The 13,515-nt window shown below is 35.1% G+C and overlaps 1 protein-coding gene across 1 annotated transcript in view; it reads right to left on the bottom strand.

The window, feature by feature from the left end:
* PHTF2 (putative homeodomain transcription factor 2) overlaps positions 1–13,515 on the bottom strand; it is a 129,884-nt gene that overhangs the window by 13,534 nt on the left and 102,835 nt on the right. Inside the window, 3 exon segments of the mRNA XM_043588685.1 lie at positions 226–498; positions 2,157–2,285; positions 8,688–8,906. Of these exon segments, the coding sequence (XP_043444620.1) occupies positions 226–498; positions 2,157–2,285; positions 8,688–8,906 (621 nt within the window).

Below are 13,515 nucleotides of genomic sequence, written 5' to 3'. Positions count from 1 at the left end.
AAACAGATTAGGATAAGGATTAATTTTCAAGTAGATTACCACAGAAAAACAAAAATCAACAAAATATGGCTTGTTATAGGATTGTATTTGCTTAAGTACTACAAAAACAAAACAGGAAAATAATTAGCGGGTCAAATGATTTAATGAAATACTAAAATACTTCAGGAATTATCTATTATGAAAAGGATAAAATATTCTGTATTCAAAATTCTATATTATACTCACCTGTTTGTAAGTTCTTTCTGCTACACAGAGCAAAAAAAAGAAAATCCACACAAGAGACACACGAACCACGAAACTTATTATAACCATAGAAAGAACTATGACATCTTCATTAGAACCAAATGCAATCACATAAAGTTCTGAAGCAGAGTGTGCTGTGAGTTGTTCCAAGTCTGTAGCTTGGGAGAGTCGGAAAACAAATGGAGTTAAACCCAGGATTAGAGAGATTGCATTTCCAAAAATCTGGTATCCTATTCCTGGTATATGGCTGTTCACCTATATTGAGAGAGAGAGAGAGAGAGAGAGACAGAAAGAAACCCAACCATACATAAATTTTATCTACAGTAAAATGAATTCCTATTAGGCATTATTTTATTTATAGCGGTATAAAATCATTTTGTTAAAATATATGAGTTTTAATACACGAATAATGAAATTTAAATTGACTCAAAGTTTGAGAGCGTATTACAGGTAGATTGTAAGTCATTATATGTTCAGTTTTTAAAAACAGTTCATTACCAGATTTCTAATTCACTAAGTAGATGCAAAAGGATGAACTATTTTGGTCTTACCTAGGTCTGGGGAAAAAATTCTATAGATCTCACTATTTCAAAAGTTAGAAATATTCACAAATACTTCCATATTAAAAAGAATGAGATCTCATATCCACTTAAGCTCAGTACATAAAAAGAAAAATCTAGAATTACACTTATTTGATAAATTTGCAATCTGTGTTTTCCTTCAAAGAGCTCAGTATCAAATGGATATTTCCTTAATACTTTAAAACCATTTTAAAAGAAAATGTGTTAGAGGGGGAAAATTAAATAAAAAAGGGGAAAAAGGGAGAATTATGAAAAAGGAAACTGGAAATGAAATAATGGGAAATATAAGACTGGTAGGACTGGGAGGGATCTAGCTAACTTTCTATCATCATATTATACATTCTGGAAACAACCTGCTAGTTCACAGACAGCTAAGGTATGGAGCGCCAACTACATCCACATCTCCAGAGATTCCTTAGGAGTATGTCATAGGATGGAAATCAATTTCTAGAGCAGTTACTTTAATTTCTGTCCTCCATAAAGTATGCATAATAGTTCTTACATAATGAACAATGCATGGAAATTTAGAAGTGTAAATAAAATTGGGGTGCCTGGATGGCTCAGTCGATTAAGCTTCTGACTTCGGCTCAGGTCATGATCTCACGCTCTTGAGTTTGAGCCCGGAGACTGGCTCTGTGCTGACAGCTCAGAGCCTGAAGCCTGCTTCAGATTCTGTGTTTCCTCTCTCTGCCCCTCCCTCGCTCACACTGTCTCTCTGTCTCTCAAAAATAAATAAACATTTTAAAAAATTAAAAAAAAAGTCCAAGTTAAATCATGTCTAGTTGCCCAAGAGGAATCAGATAAAATTTAAAAAGTAGTAATGATTTCATAAAAGACACAATTTCATAACTGAAATTAAAACCCATAGTATTTGTACTCTACCTCCTGAAACTACTCAAGACCTGTTACCTCTAGCTGCATTTACTTCTATATATTTAAGTGGGCAAGCAAGTATCAATATAAATATTCTACTTTGATTTTTTTTAAATAATAAATGAAGCAGGAGAGAGGACACAGGAAAATAAGCCTTCATCAACACTTGTGTATGTCTAGCACAATTTGATCCATGAAAAGCAAAAGAAAGAGTAACATAAAAGAAGAAAATTTTAAATTGCATCATCTGTTCTTGGTCAGAAGAATGAAAACACTAAAGCATGATGGTGGTTTGGTGACAAATCACTGTATAAATCACAAACAGGACCAAATACAAATACTTTTTTTTCATGTTGAAGAAATGAGATAAGTTGTAAACATAACATCCTAGTAATTATTTATTATATTAATAATTGCTGTCTTATTCTTGAACTAAAAGAATAATATTTAAGCACTCACTCTGTTCATTATCATTCCACTGATTTCAAGCACAGACATGTCTGCTTTCTTGCAGTCATTGCCTTCCCACACTATAGCACTTATTTTCTCTAATCCCGGGTGGGAATTATGGAGCCAGGGCAAATGACTCTATAAAAAATAAACAGAAATTGGTGAATACATATATCACATTTCATAAATAAAACGTGTGTATATATACAAAATACACTAAAAAACAAATTGGTGAATGCATTTATCACATTTTATAAAACAGAACATATATATGTCTGAACATGGGTATACCTGTATCTACATACACCCAATTTCAAAGACACTAAAATTCTATCTTAACATTAATTAGCATATACACTGAACAGATGGCATAAAAATTACAGTTATAAAAATGTGTACATTAAGAACTTCCTCTAATAGGTGTTAGGCAAGCTACTATTCAAAAATCCTCTAAAATGTGTCAGTAAAAGACCTTAGTTGTCAATTGTCTACATAGCTACTAATATAGTAGTGTTCAAAAACAAATGGATATCAAATTGTTCATATTATTGACTCTCCAACTTACGGTCGTTCAATACAAAGCACATGACAGCTAAGATTTAAACCTCTCTGAAAGACTAAACAGTGATACAATCTCATCCTGGAAGAGACTCTTCCTCATGCCCTTACCCTCATTATTTAATTTAGTTACTTTTCTGTATTTTAATCTAGCATTTCCCCAAAGGATTAACTTTTTTTTGTTCCTTTGAGTATATATTGCAAATGGAAGCACATGATACTAAAAGTACTCTCTCAATGTTTCAAGAAATAGAAAAAGGCAAAAAAAAAAAAAAATTGAAAGCCTTAATACAAAGGATCAGATGCTTAAGTTTGTTTTTTTTTTTTTTTTTTTGGTTTTAGATAATTAAAATAATAAAACTTTGGGGTGCCTGGCTGGCTCAGTCAGAAGATGTGCCTCTTGATATTGCGGTTGTGAGTATGAGCCCCACATTAGCTGTAGAGATTACTTAAAAATAAAATCTTTAGGGGCGCCTGGGTGGCTTAGTCGGTTAAGTGTCTGACTTCGGCTCAGGTCATGATCTCATGGTTCGTTGGTTTGAGTCCCGTGTTGGGCTCTGCACTGACAGCTTGAAGCCTGGAGCCTGCTTCAGATTCTATGTCTCCCTCTCTCTCTGCCCCTCCCCCACTCACACTCTGTCTCCCTCTCTCTCAAAAACAGATAAAACATTAAAAAAAATTTTAAATAAAATCTTTAAATAAGTAAAGTAAATAAATAAATAAAACTTCAAAATAGGATGGTTGGGGATTAAAGACAGCAACAAAATTCAACACTAATCTTTATCTTATCAGATATTCATGAGAAGTTAAAACATTAAAAGATTAGACCCAAAATGGGATGAATTTACATTACAGTATTACTAACTTATTTTTATAACATATTTCATTAAAATGACTTCTAACAATGAGTAGAAGAATCTACTATAGTTATAGTTATTCTCTGAAGGACAGAAATGTGATTAAAATATGGTAAAGGTAAGTTTTTTGAAAACTTAAGGAATTATTTTCCTGTAGGGAGAATAAAATTGCATTGATTTGTTTTGATTAAAGATATAAAATAGTCATTAATAATACGTAAGAAAACAGATATGGGAAGTTATTATCATTCTGAATCGAACATTAATTTTCTGCATGTAAAGCTATATATACCAGGTTTACTATAAGCAGAATAAAATTTGATGAATAATTACAGGCAAACCGTAATGCCACTAGCCATATTATTAGCAAAGTTCTTTTACATTTAGTTTACTTGACTACGAAGAAGTTTTCTCTAAAAATTTATCTTTTCCACAGATATGGTATTCGGTATTTTAATATACACTAACCATCATAGCATATATTTCACTATTGGAGAGCCTTCAAAACTGTTAAGACACTAGTTATTAACTATCCACTTAATTCCACAAAATATTCTAACTAGGATAAAAGTTATTTGCTTTCCACGGAAATTTAATCATTATGAAACAACATGGGCTCAAAGGCTAGGAAGAAGAGCTAGAAGCTGAATGCAGAGTGTAAAGCCTGGAGAGACAGGATTTCAACCACTGATTTACAGGCTTCTAATCTTTTTAAACTCTCAGTCTGTTAACAGTGAATTAAAGCCTTCCCAATTACATGAAGCAAGGCATATCAAGGTCTATCTAGGACAGAAATAGGAATTCAAGAAGTTCACCCTCCAAAAGTATTCATTTTGCCCAGTCACCTTTGCAGTTACTTTACTTAGCATTTGATATCATCTTCCTATTTCTAGAAAGCCAACAAGTAGGAGAAAGAGAGCAACTAGAAACTGGTGAATTTAAAAAGAGTTAACTGGGGGAAAAAAAAAAAAAAGAAAGAAAAACCCAACCCAACCCTGTATCTGTGTGTGTGAAATATATTCTGAAACCACAGTCTTGTTGCAACATGTGCTGTCTACAGTGTATGAAGAGCAGCATTACATGAAATGCTTTTTCAGAAAGGCTCAAGGAAAACTGAATAATTCCATTTCATAATTTTATCATATAGGTTCTTCTTGGTATATTTTTCAGACTAAAATCTGGATCCTCATTCAAAATCTCAACTGCTTTGTTTCATGTTCATTAAAAACTACCTGAAAACATTAACACTTAATTGGTACCATGTTTTATTTCAAGTAAATTCACCATGACAACCGCTTTACTGCAGTTTCTACCTGTGGGAACTGTACCCATTAAAATCTGGCTTCACCTACTGCAAAATGAATTTCACTTGAATATGGCTTCATACTTTATTATATACCCAGCCACGACAGGGGGAGAGAAGTTTTCTGCTGTAGAAATGTTTCAGTTACTATTTCCAAAGAAAATAAAACAAAACTACAGATTTGGTGACATCCTGCCTAGAACACACAGATTCAGATGCTCATTGTTTCTTCGTAAGGAGGTATTTTTCAGTTTTTATGGTGGGCAGAAAACGGTCCTCCAAACCCAATACAGATCTTAGTCTAATAAGAAAAAACTGGTAGCTTTTCATTAAAGGGAGCTAATTTCCACTACATGGCTACTATTAAAACTGAAGATATGAGCTCATTTTTTAGAAGCCTGAGAATAAGAAATGTGTGTAAAATCAAGTCTTTAATCCGCAAGCAAAACCAATGTAAGTCTGTGATACTGTAATTAATATGCAGAGTAGAACATTAAAAATCGTACCAAAAAGGAGCAGAGTAGAGGGATAGATTTAGGGCCAACTAATTCTGTACAGCATTCTTTAAAAACAATTTGGAATGCTTTGAAAAAACTGTATTTCCTTTCATTCATTTACTCAATTTTTGTTAAACACCTACTAAGTACCAAGCACTGTGTGATACAACTATGAGCAAAAGAACACACAGTCCCTGTTTCTATGCCTCTGATGGTGTCACTGGGAAAATAGCTCACAGGCATTTTCCTAAACCTCAATTCCAGCTCTCTGCCCAGTGACTTAGATGAATATCCAGGTGACTCATCCAACAACCTATTCTCATGGATTGTTTCTTATTTTTTGCTTCTTAAATTCCAAAGACCTTCAGCTACTCCCATGGCCATAGTCTGGGCCTTGTCAACACACTGAATTGCTCGACTTCTCATCTTACCAGGTCTCACAAACCTTCAATTCTAAAACACTTCTGAACACACCTATCCTTCAGTCTATCCCCTTCTTGGTTTCATTTTCTTCTCTGATATCTAACATTGTTTGGACTCTTAGCATTTGCATTATTTCATGGTCTCTCCTGTTCCTTGAATAACAACTATTTACTGAGCACCTACATTGTGTGACTTTGCGTGTGTTATTTAATTCTGAGCCTCAATTTTCTCATCTATGAAATAAATATATAACCATATATAAAAGATACACTACACTGTTGTAGGTTGTGAAAATTATATGACATAATGCTTCTAGATTACTATGCACAGTGCCTGGCATGTAGTGAATGCTTTTTAAATGTTTGCTTTATTGATTACCATAACTGTATTTCAGAGACTATCACACAACTGTGTGGATTGAGCAATCACAAATTCATGGTTTCAGATTCCATCTGGACCCTCAACAATATGGCAGTGTGACTCTTAATGTGTTCATTGGCTTGAATACATGCACAAACAAACTCTCTTCACTTTTCACAAATGATAACTATGAGCCGTCACCACCAATTCTATCATCTCACTTGTTGTTAACAGACCTCCTGGACTCCTGCACTACATTAGGCAATAATCCTTTCATCATCTTACTAATTTTTCTCTGTGCACTTACTCCTATTTCAGCAGAAGATGTGTTCCCCTTCCTATCAAAGGCAAAACTTCCTAATTATGGTTCCCCTCTAGAATCCTAAGAAATCTCATTCAACAACTTCTTCTGTATCTCTTCAGTCCTTCCCTCCTGGGTTTCCCCTATGTACACAGGTGCTCAAATATCTCACATCTTGGGGGGGAAGGGGGGGGTGGGGTCAAAACATTCCCTCAATTCTATTTCTCCATCTTTTAACAATGTTTATGGCTTAATTTGTAGCCCAAAGTTTTAAATTTTAGGATATTTGAATTATTGATTGCCTCATTTTGATATTTGAATGTGTTTCTTGTGTTCTTCTTTAAAAAATTCTTCTCTTACCAAAAGTAACAAAGATTTTTCTCCTATATTTTCTTGTAAACATTTTAAGGTTTTGTTTCTTCACATTTAGGAACTATCTGGAATATATTTTTGTATATGAATAATCATTTGATCTATAACTATATACTGAAGAGTTCATTCTTCTCCCAATGGTTGTAATGCCACTTACGTCATATATTAGAGATCCATGTAACATGCACTACTTCAGGGTTTTTTATTCTGTCCCATTGGTCTGTTTGTTTATACACTGCCTTGGTCTGCTCGGGCTGATATAAGAAAATACCACAGAATTTCTATGGCTTAGAAACAACAGAAGTCTATTTCTCACAGTTCTGGAGGCTCGAAGTCCAAGATCAAGGTGCTGGCAGTTTTGGTGTCTGACGAGATCCCACTTCCTGGCTCAGAGACTGCCCTCTTTTTGCTGTAACCTCATAATGGTAGAAGGGGCAAGGGAGCTCTCTGGGGTCTCTTTCATAGCGCACTCTACATATTCATGAGGGCTCCACCCATATAACCTAATCACCTCCTAAAGGTCCTATCTCCAAATACTATCACCTTGGGCTTTAGGTTTCACCAAAGGAACTGGTGAGTGGGTGGGGGAGGGCATAAACATTCAGTCTATAGCAGACGCCCATAGCATACTATCTTTATTACTATATGTACTTTCTAGGTAAGTTTTTATATCTGGTAGGGAAAGTCTCCCTGTTGTTCTTCAAAACTGCTTCAGTTATTCTTGACATTCTGCTCTTCAATGTGGACTTTAAATCAGTCTAAGTTCAACCAGACAGACAAACAAACATAACTGGTGGAATTTTGATAGAAAAAGCAGTGATAATGGACGGCTCTGAGTGTTTCTGCCTTTAATAGCAACACTTCTAAAATCTCATCATTATAGGTTTTTAGAAGCTATAGATCTTTGATAGCTACCTTTTAGTGGATTAAGGAAGTTCCCTTCTACCTCTAATTTTCTAAGAGTTTAGTTGTTGGTTTTATTTTTAGGATTTGATGAAAAGTTAAATAAGAGAAAGAAGAGGAAGAGTGAAAATTTTAAATAACCACCGTGTTTCTGGACTGGTGAGTGGATGGATGGAGATGTCACTCACTAAGATTTTGAGTCCCAGAAGAAAAACAGATTTATAAGGGAAGATGGGGTGTTTGGTTAAATTTGAGATACTGGTGGAACATTCAAAAGAAGATATGCTATAGAGGTGTGCTGTCCAATATGGTACCCTATTCACATGTGGCTATTCAGTACTTGAAGTGGCTAGTCTAAATAAGTTGTGCCTGTCAGGGCTTACAATAGATTTTGAAGACTTAGTATAAAAAAAGCCAAGTATTTCATTAGTATTTTTCACACTGGTTGTAAGTTGAAGTGAAAATATTTTGAATATACTGGGCTAAGTAAAACATATTAAAATTAATTTCACCTTTTTAAACATTTTAAATGAGGCTACCTGAAAATTTAAAATTACATATGTGATTCTCATTATATGGGCTCTTGGGAGATATAAATCTGGTATTGAGATATAGATTTGTGAATTACAACCTTATAGGTGGAGTTAAGGCCATGAGTGCTGGTCTGACCATGAAGTATGCTGAGGGAGAAAAGGACTAATGCATCTAAAACACAATTTGACTTACAAAACTCCATTTACCAACAACCTCTCAGTAGCAACGTCAGAGACACAACCATAATATAAATACTGAGATTCTATGTTCCAATGAAGCCAGACTACAGCTCACATAAAAAGGAAAAAAAAAAAAATCACAGGAATATTACTTTAATTGAATGTAAGCTTTTTCTTTACCTCTATAAAATTTGTAAATACATTCAAAAAAGCTGGACTGAGAGCCCCAAATAACCCAATGCTGTAAACTAACCTGATGAAAAGGGTCGTCTCTATATTCTTTTTTCACACTTGGATTAATTTGAGGATTTTCCATATCTGTCTCACTGGTACAAGATGACCGGCATTCTGCACAGTGTAACAAGTCTTCCCATAATACATCTTCTGTTTCAGATTCTGGCCTTGTACTCTCAGAATCCTGTCTGGAACTTGAACAGCGAGAGCTGCAACTAGTACCCGATTTAGGGGCATCCTGAAATCAAGATATTCTTTGACATTAATACAATTTATGTACCCTTTCCAAATCAAAGGATTCTATCAGAACCATACTTTGCTACTTTTTGCTACAATGACAAGTACACTGTCAAATGACAGTGAAATAGAGAGCAAAACATTAAAGATATATATTAGTGTTTAAGGAGTAACAGAATTTTCTTATTATCAAAATCTATTTGATTTCACATCTCAGCTCAAGTGTTATTTTGCATGCAAAGGTTGTGCTTGTTTTCTCTTAAATTTTTGTACAAAGTTCAGAATTCAGGCAAGCAGAGACCAGCCTAAGTTCATATGAACTGTATAGTCAATGAATATTAACCAACTTTAACTGATGTCTTTAACGTATTTTGAGTATTAAGAGTATTTTCTTACTCTCATTTTTTTTTTTTTTTTAGCAATAGTGGATCTCATGTACCTACTGTTTTTGTTTTTCAAACAGAAGTTCAAGAAACTGATGTAAAACTGGTAAATAATCTATACCAGGAAGATAACTACCAACTCATGTTTTTGAGGTCATCTATGGTACAAAAGCGAAACCTAAAAGGTAGAAGTTACATAATTTCTAATCAGTTTACTTCTTTTCCTAGGAGTTGTTATTGTACAAAATAAATATTCTGAGTAAAAGTTTGATTTAATAATTGAAAACGGAGTGCCTGAGTAGCTCAGTTGGTTAAGCATCTGACTCTTGGTTTTGGCTCCAGTCATGACCTTATGGTTTGTGAGATGGAGCCCCACATTGGGCTCTGCACTGACAGCACGAAGCCTGCTTGGGATTTTTTCTCTTCCTCTCTCTCTGCCCCTCTCCTGCTCATATTCTCTCTCTCTCTCAAAATAAATAAGCTTAAAACAGAATTCAAAATAACTTTTACTGAATAAAGAATGGTAATCCTTACAGCCAAGTATGCTGAAATTTTCACATTTATTTTTAGCTATCCTATGTTGTCACTAAGACTGTCAATTTAACCTTTAAAATGTTTTATGTGTATCTCTTTCTCCTTCTCATGCTATCACCAGCTTTTATTATCTACACTTTGTTTGCTATAAAGAGGCTCCTAACTGACCCCTATCCGAAAGGGCTTCCCCACTTTCCAGATTAATCTTCCAAAAGTGCAGCTTTTTTCCATTCCTCTGACCAAAGTCCTTCTGTGACTTCATACTGCTCTCCTGGATAAAGTTCAAATTCCTTCACCAGCATGATTGTCTTCAAATGTGCTATTCTTTGGACTTTGGTTCTCCACTTGTCCCTACCACAACCTCTCCTCCAGTGACAAGGGGCTACTCCCCAGCCCCTAAACCTGTTTGTTCTTTGCCACTCTAGTCTCTAATTATGTTCCTACCTTGTATCCTACTCTCCTTTACAACCTACTCAACCAAGCGTCTGGAAAATGCCATCTGTATCCCTTTCTAGGTGGCTTACCTTGTTTCTGACCCTTAGTTTAGTCTTCTACCAAGGGGGAATAAAACCACCTATCTTAATTAAAGAGACACTGAAAATTAAATGAGCACTGTAGCTTTTAAGACAAACCAGGTACAAAGCAGGGGCTCCACAAATGTTAGTTCTGGAGCCTTCTATTTAAAAAAAATTTTTTTTTTTAACGTTTATTGATTTTTGAGACAGAGAGAGACAGAGCATGAACAGGGGTGGGTCAGAGAGAGAGAGGGAGGGAGACACAGAATACGAAACAGGCTCCAGGCTCTGAGCTGTCAGCATAGAGCCTGATGCGGGGCTCGAACCCACGAACTGTGTGATCATGACCTGAGCCGAAGTTGGACGCTTAACTGACTGAGCCACCCAGGCGCCCCTGGAGCCTTCTATTTAGAGTGATCCCTTTGTCCTTGAAGTGAGGTATTATTATTTATTTTCATGACAATAAATTTTACATTCCTATTCAGCATCTATAATATTGTCTGTTATTAAATGTTCATGTACTTCATATTCTCAAATAAGTCATAACTCTCAATTACACTGTAAGTCAATGAAAGACAAAAACCATTTTTTTGCCACCCTCACCACAAGTTAACAAAATATCCTGAATGAATGAGACAGGTTATTGATAATTAATTTACTGATATTAGAATGGAGCACCATGAAAACACATTTAGTGTGCTGATTACGGATTTGTGGGAGAATTATATGTTTGAAGGAGAAGTAAAAGTGTTTTGAAAGAGTTGAGCAGGAAAGTAAGTAAAGAAATCAAAATAAAAAAATACAGAAAGAAAAAAGGTAAAAATCAGTCTGCTTTGTCTTATAAAAAGCACTCCAAAAATATATGATTCAATAATGCCAACCAGAATACTTGAAGCATAAGCAGTTTTAATTACAACTGTTTTCATTAGCTAGCAAGGCACAGAATGCATTAGGAAACCAGTAATGGCTAGTTTAAATTTTTTGATAAAACTAGCTAATTATCTATCATTAATTTCTGATGTAGATTTGCTAATCAGATACAGAAATGAGTAACAGGATTAAAACCCTGATGATTATTTAACTGAAACTAATGGGTGATTTTAGGGATAAGAAAATATCTCTAATTCTTTACAGATGCATTTTGCCAAATACTGATTAATAAGTGGGCTACTTTACAAATGTAAAATCTAAAAATTATGGTCTATAACTGATTACATACCAAACAGAATTTTGCCTGCAATATTTAGGTGATTAATGGCCACTTTGGATTCCGCTACAAATTGCTGAATAAGGGCTAAAAATTAGAAATTTCTGAATTGAAGAAAACAGCTCAAGTTAATAGCTCATTTAATTTGGTTTGCTCTGCTCATTTTAAATCATTTTAGACATTTAGCTAAAACTGAGCATATAATCAAATTAAGGGGAGAAAAAATATTTATTTGAAAGGAATAAGAATTTATAACATAAATGCTTTGTGCCAGGCAATTGTGCAAATCTTATTTAATCCTAACAATCCAATGAGGCTTGTCTCTCTCCACTGTACAAACGCAGAAACTGAGACTCAGAGAAGTTAAATAACTTTTCCAAAGTCACTTAAATATTCTGAGTCCAAGCCCACAGTTTCTTTATTATGACTGCCATCAAAACTGAAACCTAATTTTCAATAGGGAATAAAAACTGAAAGGTATTTGTAGAGTTAAACAAAGCAGGATGGGGCAGGCAACTGGGCAAATGCCTAAAAGAAGGTATCAATTCCACAGGACATCCCCTCTGCCAGATAATCAAGTAACTCTACCACCATCTTCCCAACAGGAGACTAGAAGAAGACAACCAGATATACATAGTGGATAGTAGAAAAAGGCAAGAAACTGGAGCAGGAGTGGGGGTGGGAGAGTTGAGGGGTGGGAGGAAAGAAGGTTAAGTGAAAGTCTACATACTGAATGACAAGACCACCTCATTCCCAATCTCCTTGATGCCAAACATTACGGCAGCCTAATATAATATCTACCACCCTATACCACCAAAGATTGGATGATTCTTCCTGAAAAACTAAAATCCCCTGAAAAGTGTATCTATAGATATTGACATTCGAGAGCCTTATAACAAATGGCTGTATCCCTAACCACTCATTTTATAGTGAAGACCACCAGTTCCACCCAAGCACAAAGTGCTTCCCAAAATGATTCCTTTGTGCCTCACCCTGAAAGAAAAAAATATCACCACTGATTTGAAAAGAACAGAATAATATATACATAAAGAAGTAAAACAATATTACAACACTATGGCTATCTGTCTCAATTTTACTTATTCAAAGGAGGTTTCGTTTTGCTGTTTTTTTTTTTTTTAATGTTTGTTTTTAAGAGAGAGAGAGAGAAAAAGAGTGCAAATGGGGGAGGTGCAGAGAGAGCAGGAGACACAGAATCCAAAGCAGGCTCCAGGCTCTGAGCTGTCAGCACAGAGCCAGATGCAGGGCTCAAACTCACAAGCCATGAGATTATGACCTGAGCCAAAATCAGATGCTTAACCAACTGAGCCACCCAGGTGCCCTTGTTTTGCTTTTTTAAAATACCCTGTGAGGTTGATTTGAGAGTCAAAATTTTCTTGAACTGAAATGTAGTTTTTAAAGAGATTTTTTTAAGTGTTTATTTAATTTTGAGAGAGAGAGAGAGACAGAGAGAGACTGAGCCCAAGCGGAAGAGGGGCAAAGAGAGAGGGAGACAGAGGATCTGAAGCTGGCTCCATGCTAACAGCAGAGTCCAATGCTGAGCTCAAATTCATGAACTGCAAGATCATGACCTGAGCCAAAGTCAGATGCTCAACCGACTGAGCCATCCCAGTGGCCCTGAAATGCAGTTTTTAAAATATGTTCTAGTCTAAAGCTCCTCACTTTACAGATAAAGAATCTGAAGACAAGATTTTATTTTTAGGTAATCTTTTACATCATTAAACAAAGATTGAAAACAATCAATGCCGATTTGCTACTTATCAGCCTTATTTAACCTGAAACCTGGAAGATTTTAAGCAACATATTTATTTAAAAGTTAAGATCAGTAGAATATTGTTCTGCCCTTCAAGAATCTCAATAGTTCAAAATATATCTGCAAATCAAGAAGAGCAAAGATTATGGGGTGAAAACAGTACCTCCAAAGTCAAATAATTTATTCTCTTAGAGAGTGGA

Source organism: Prionailurus bengalensis, chromosome A2 (assembly GCF_016509475.1).
Source record: "Prionailurus bengalensis isolate Pbe53 chromosome A2, Fcat_Pben_1.1_paternal_pri, whole genome shotgun sequence".
Taxonomy (NCBI): domain Eukaryota; kingdom Metazoa; phylum Chordata; class Mammalia; order Carnivora; family Felidae; genus Prionailurus; species Prionailurus bengalensis.
The sequence above is the reverse complement of the archived record's forward strand: the minus strand, read 5'-3'. Positions and strand labels throughout refer to the sequence as shown.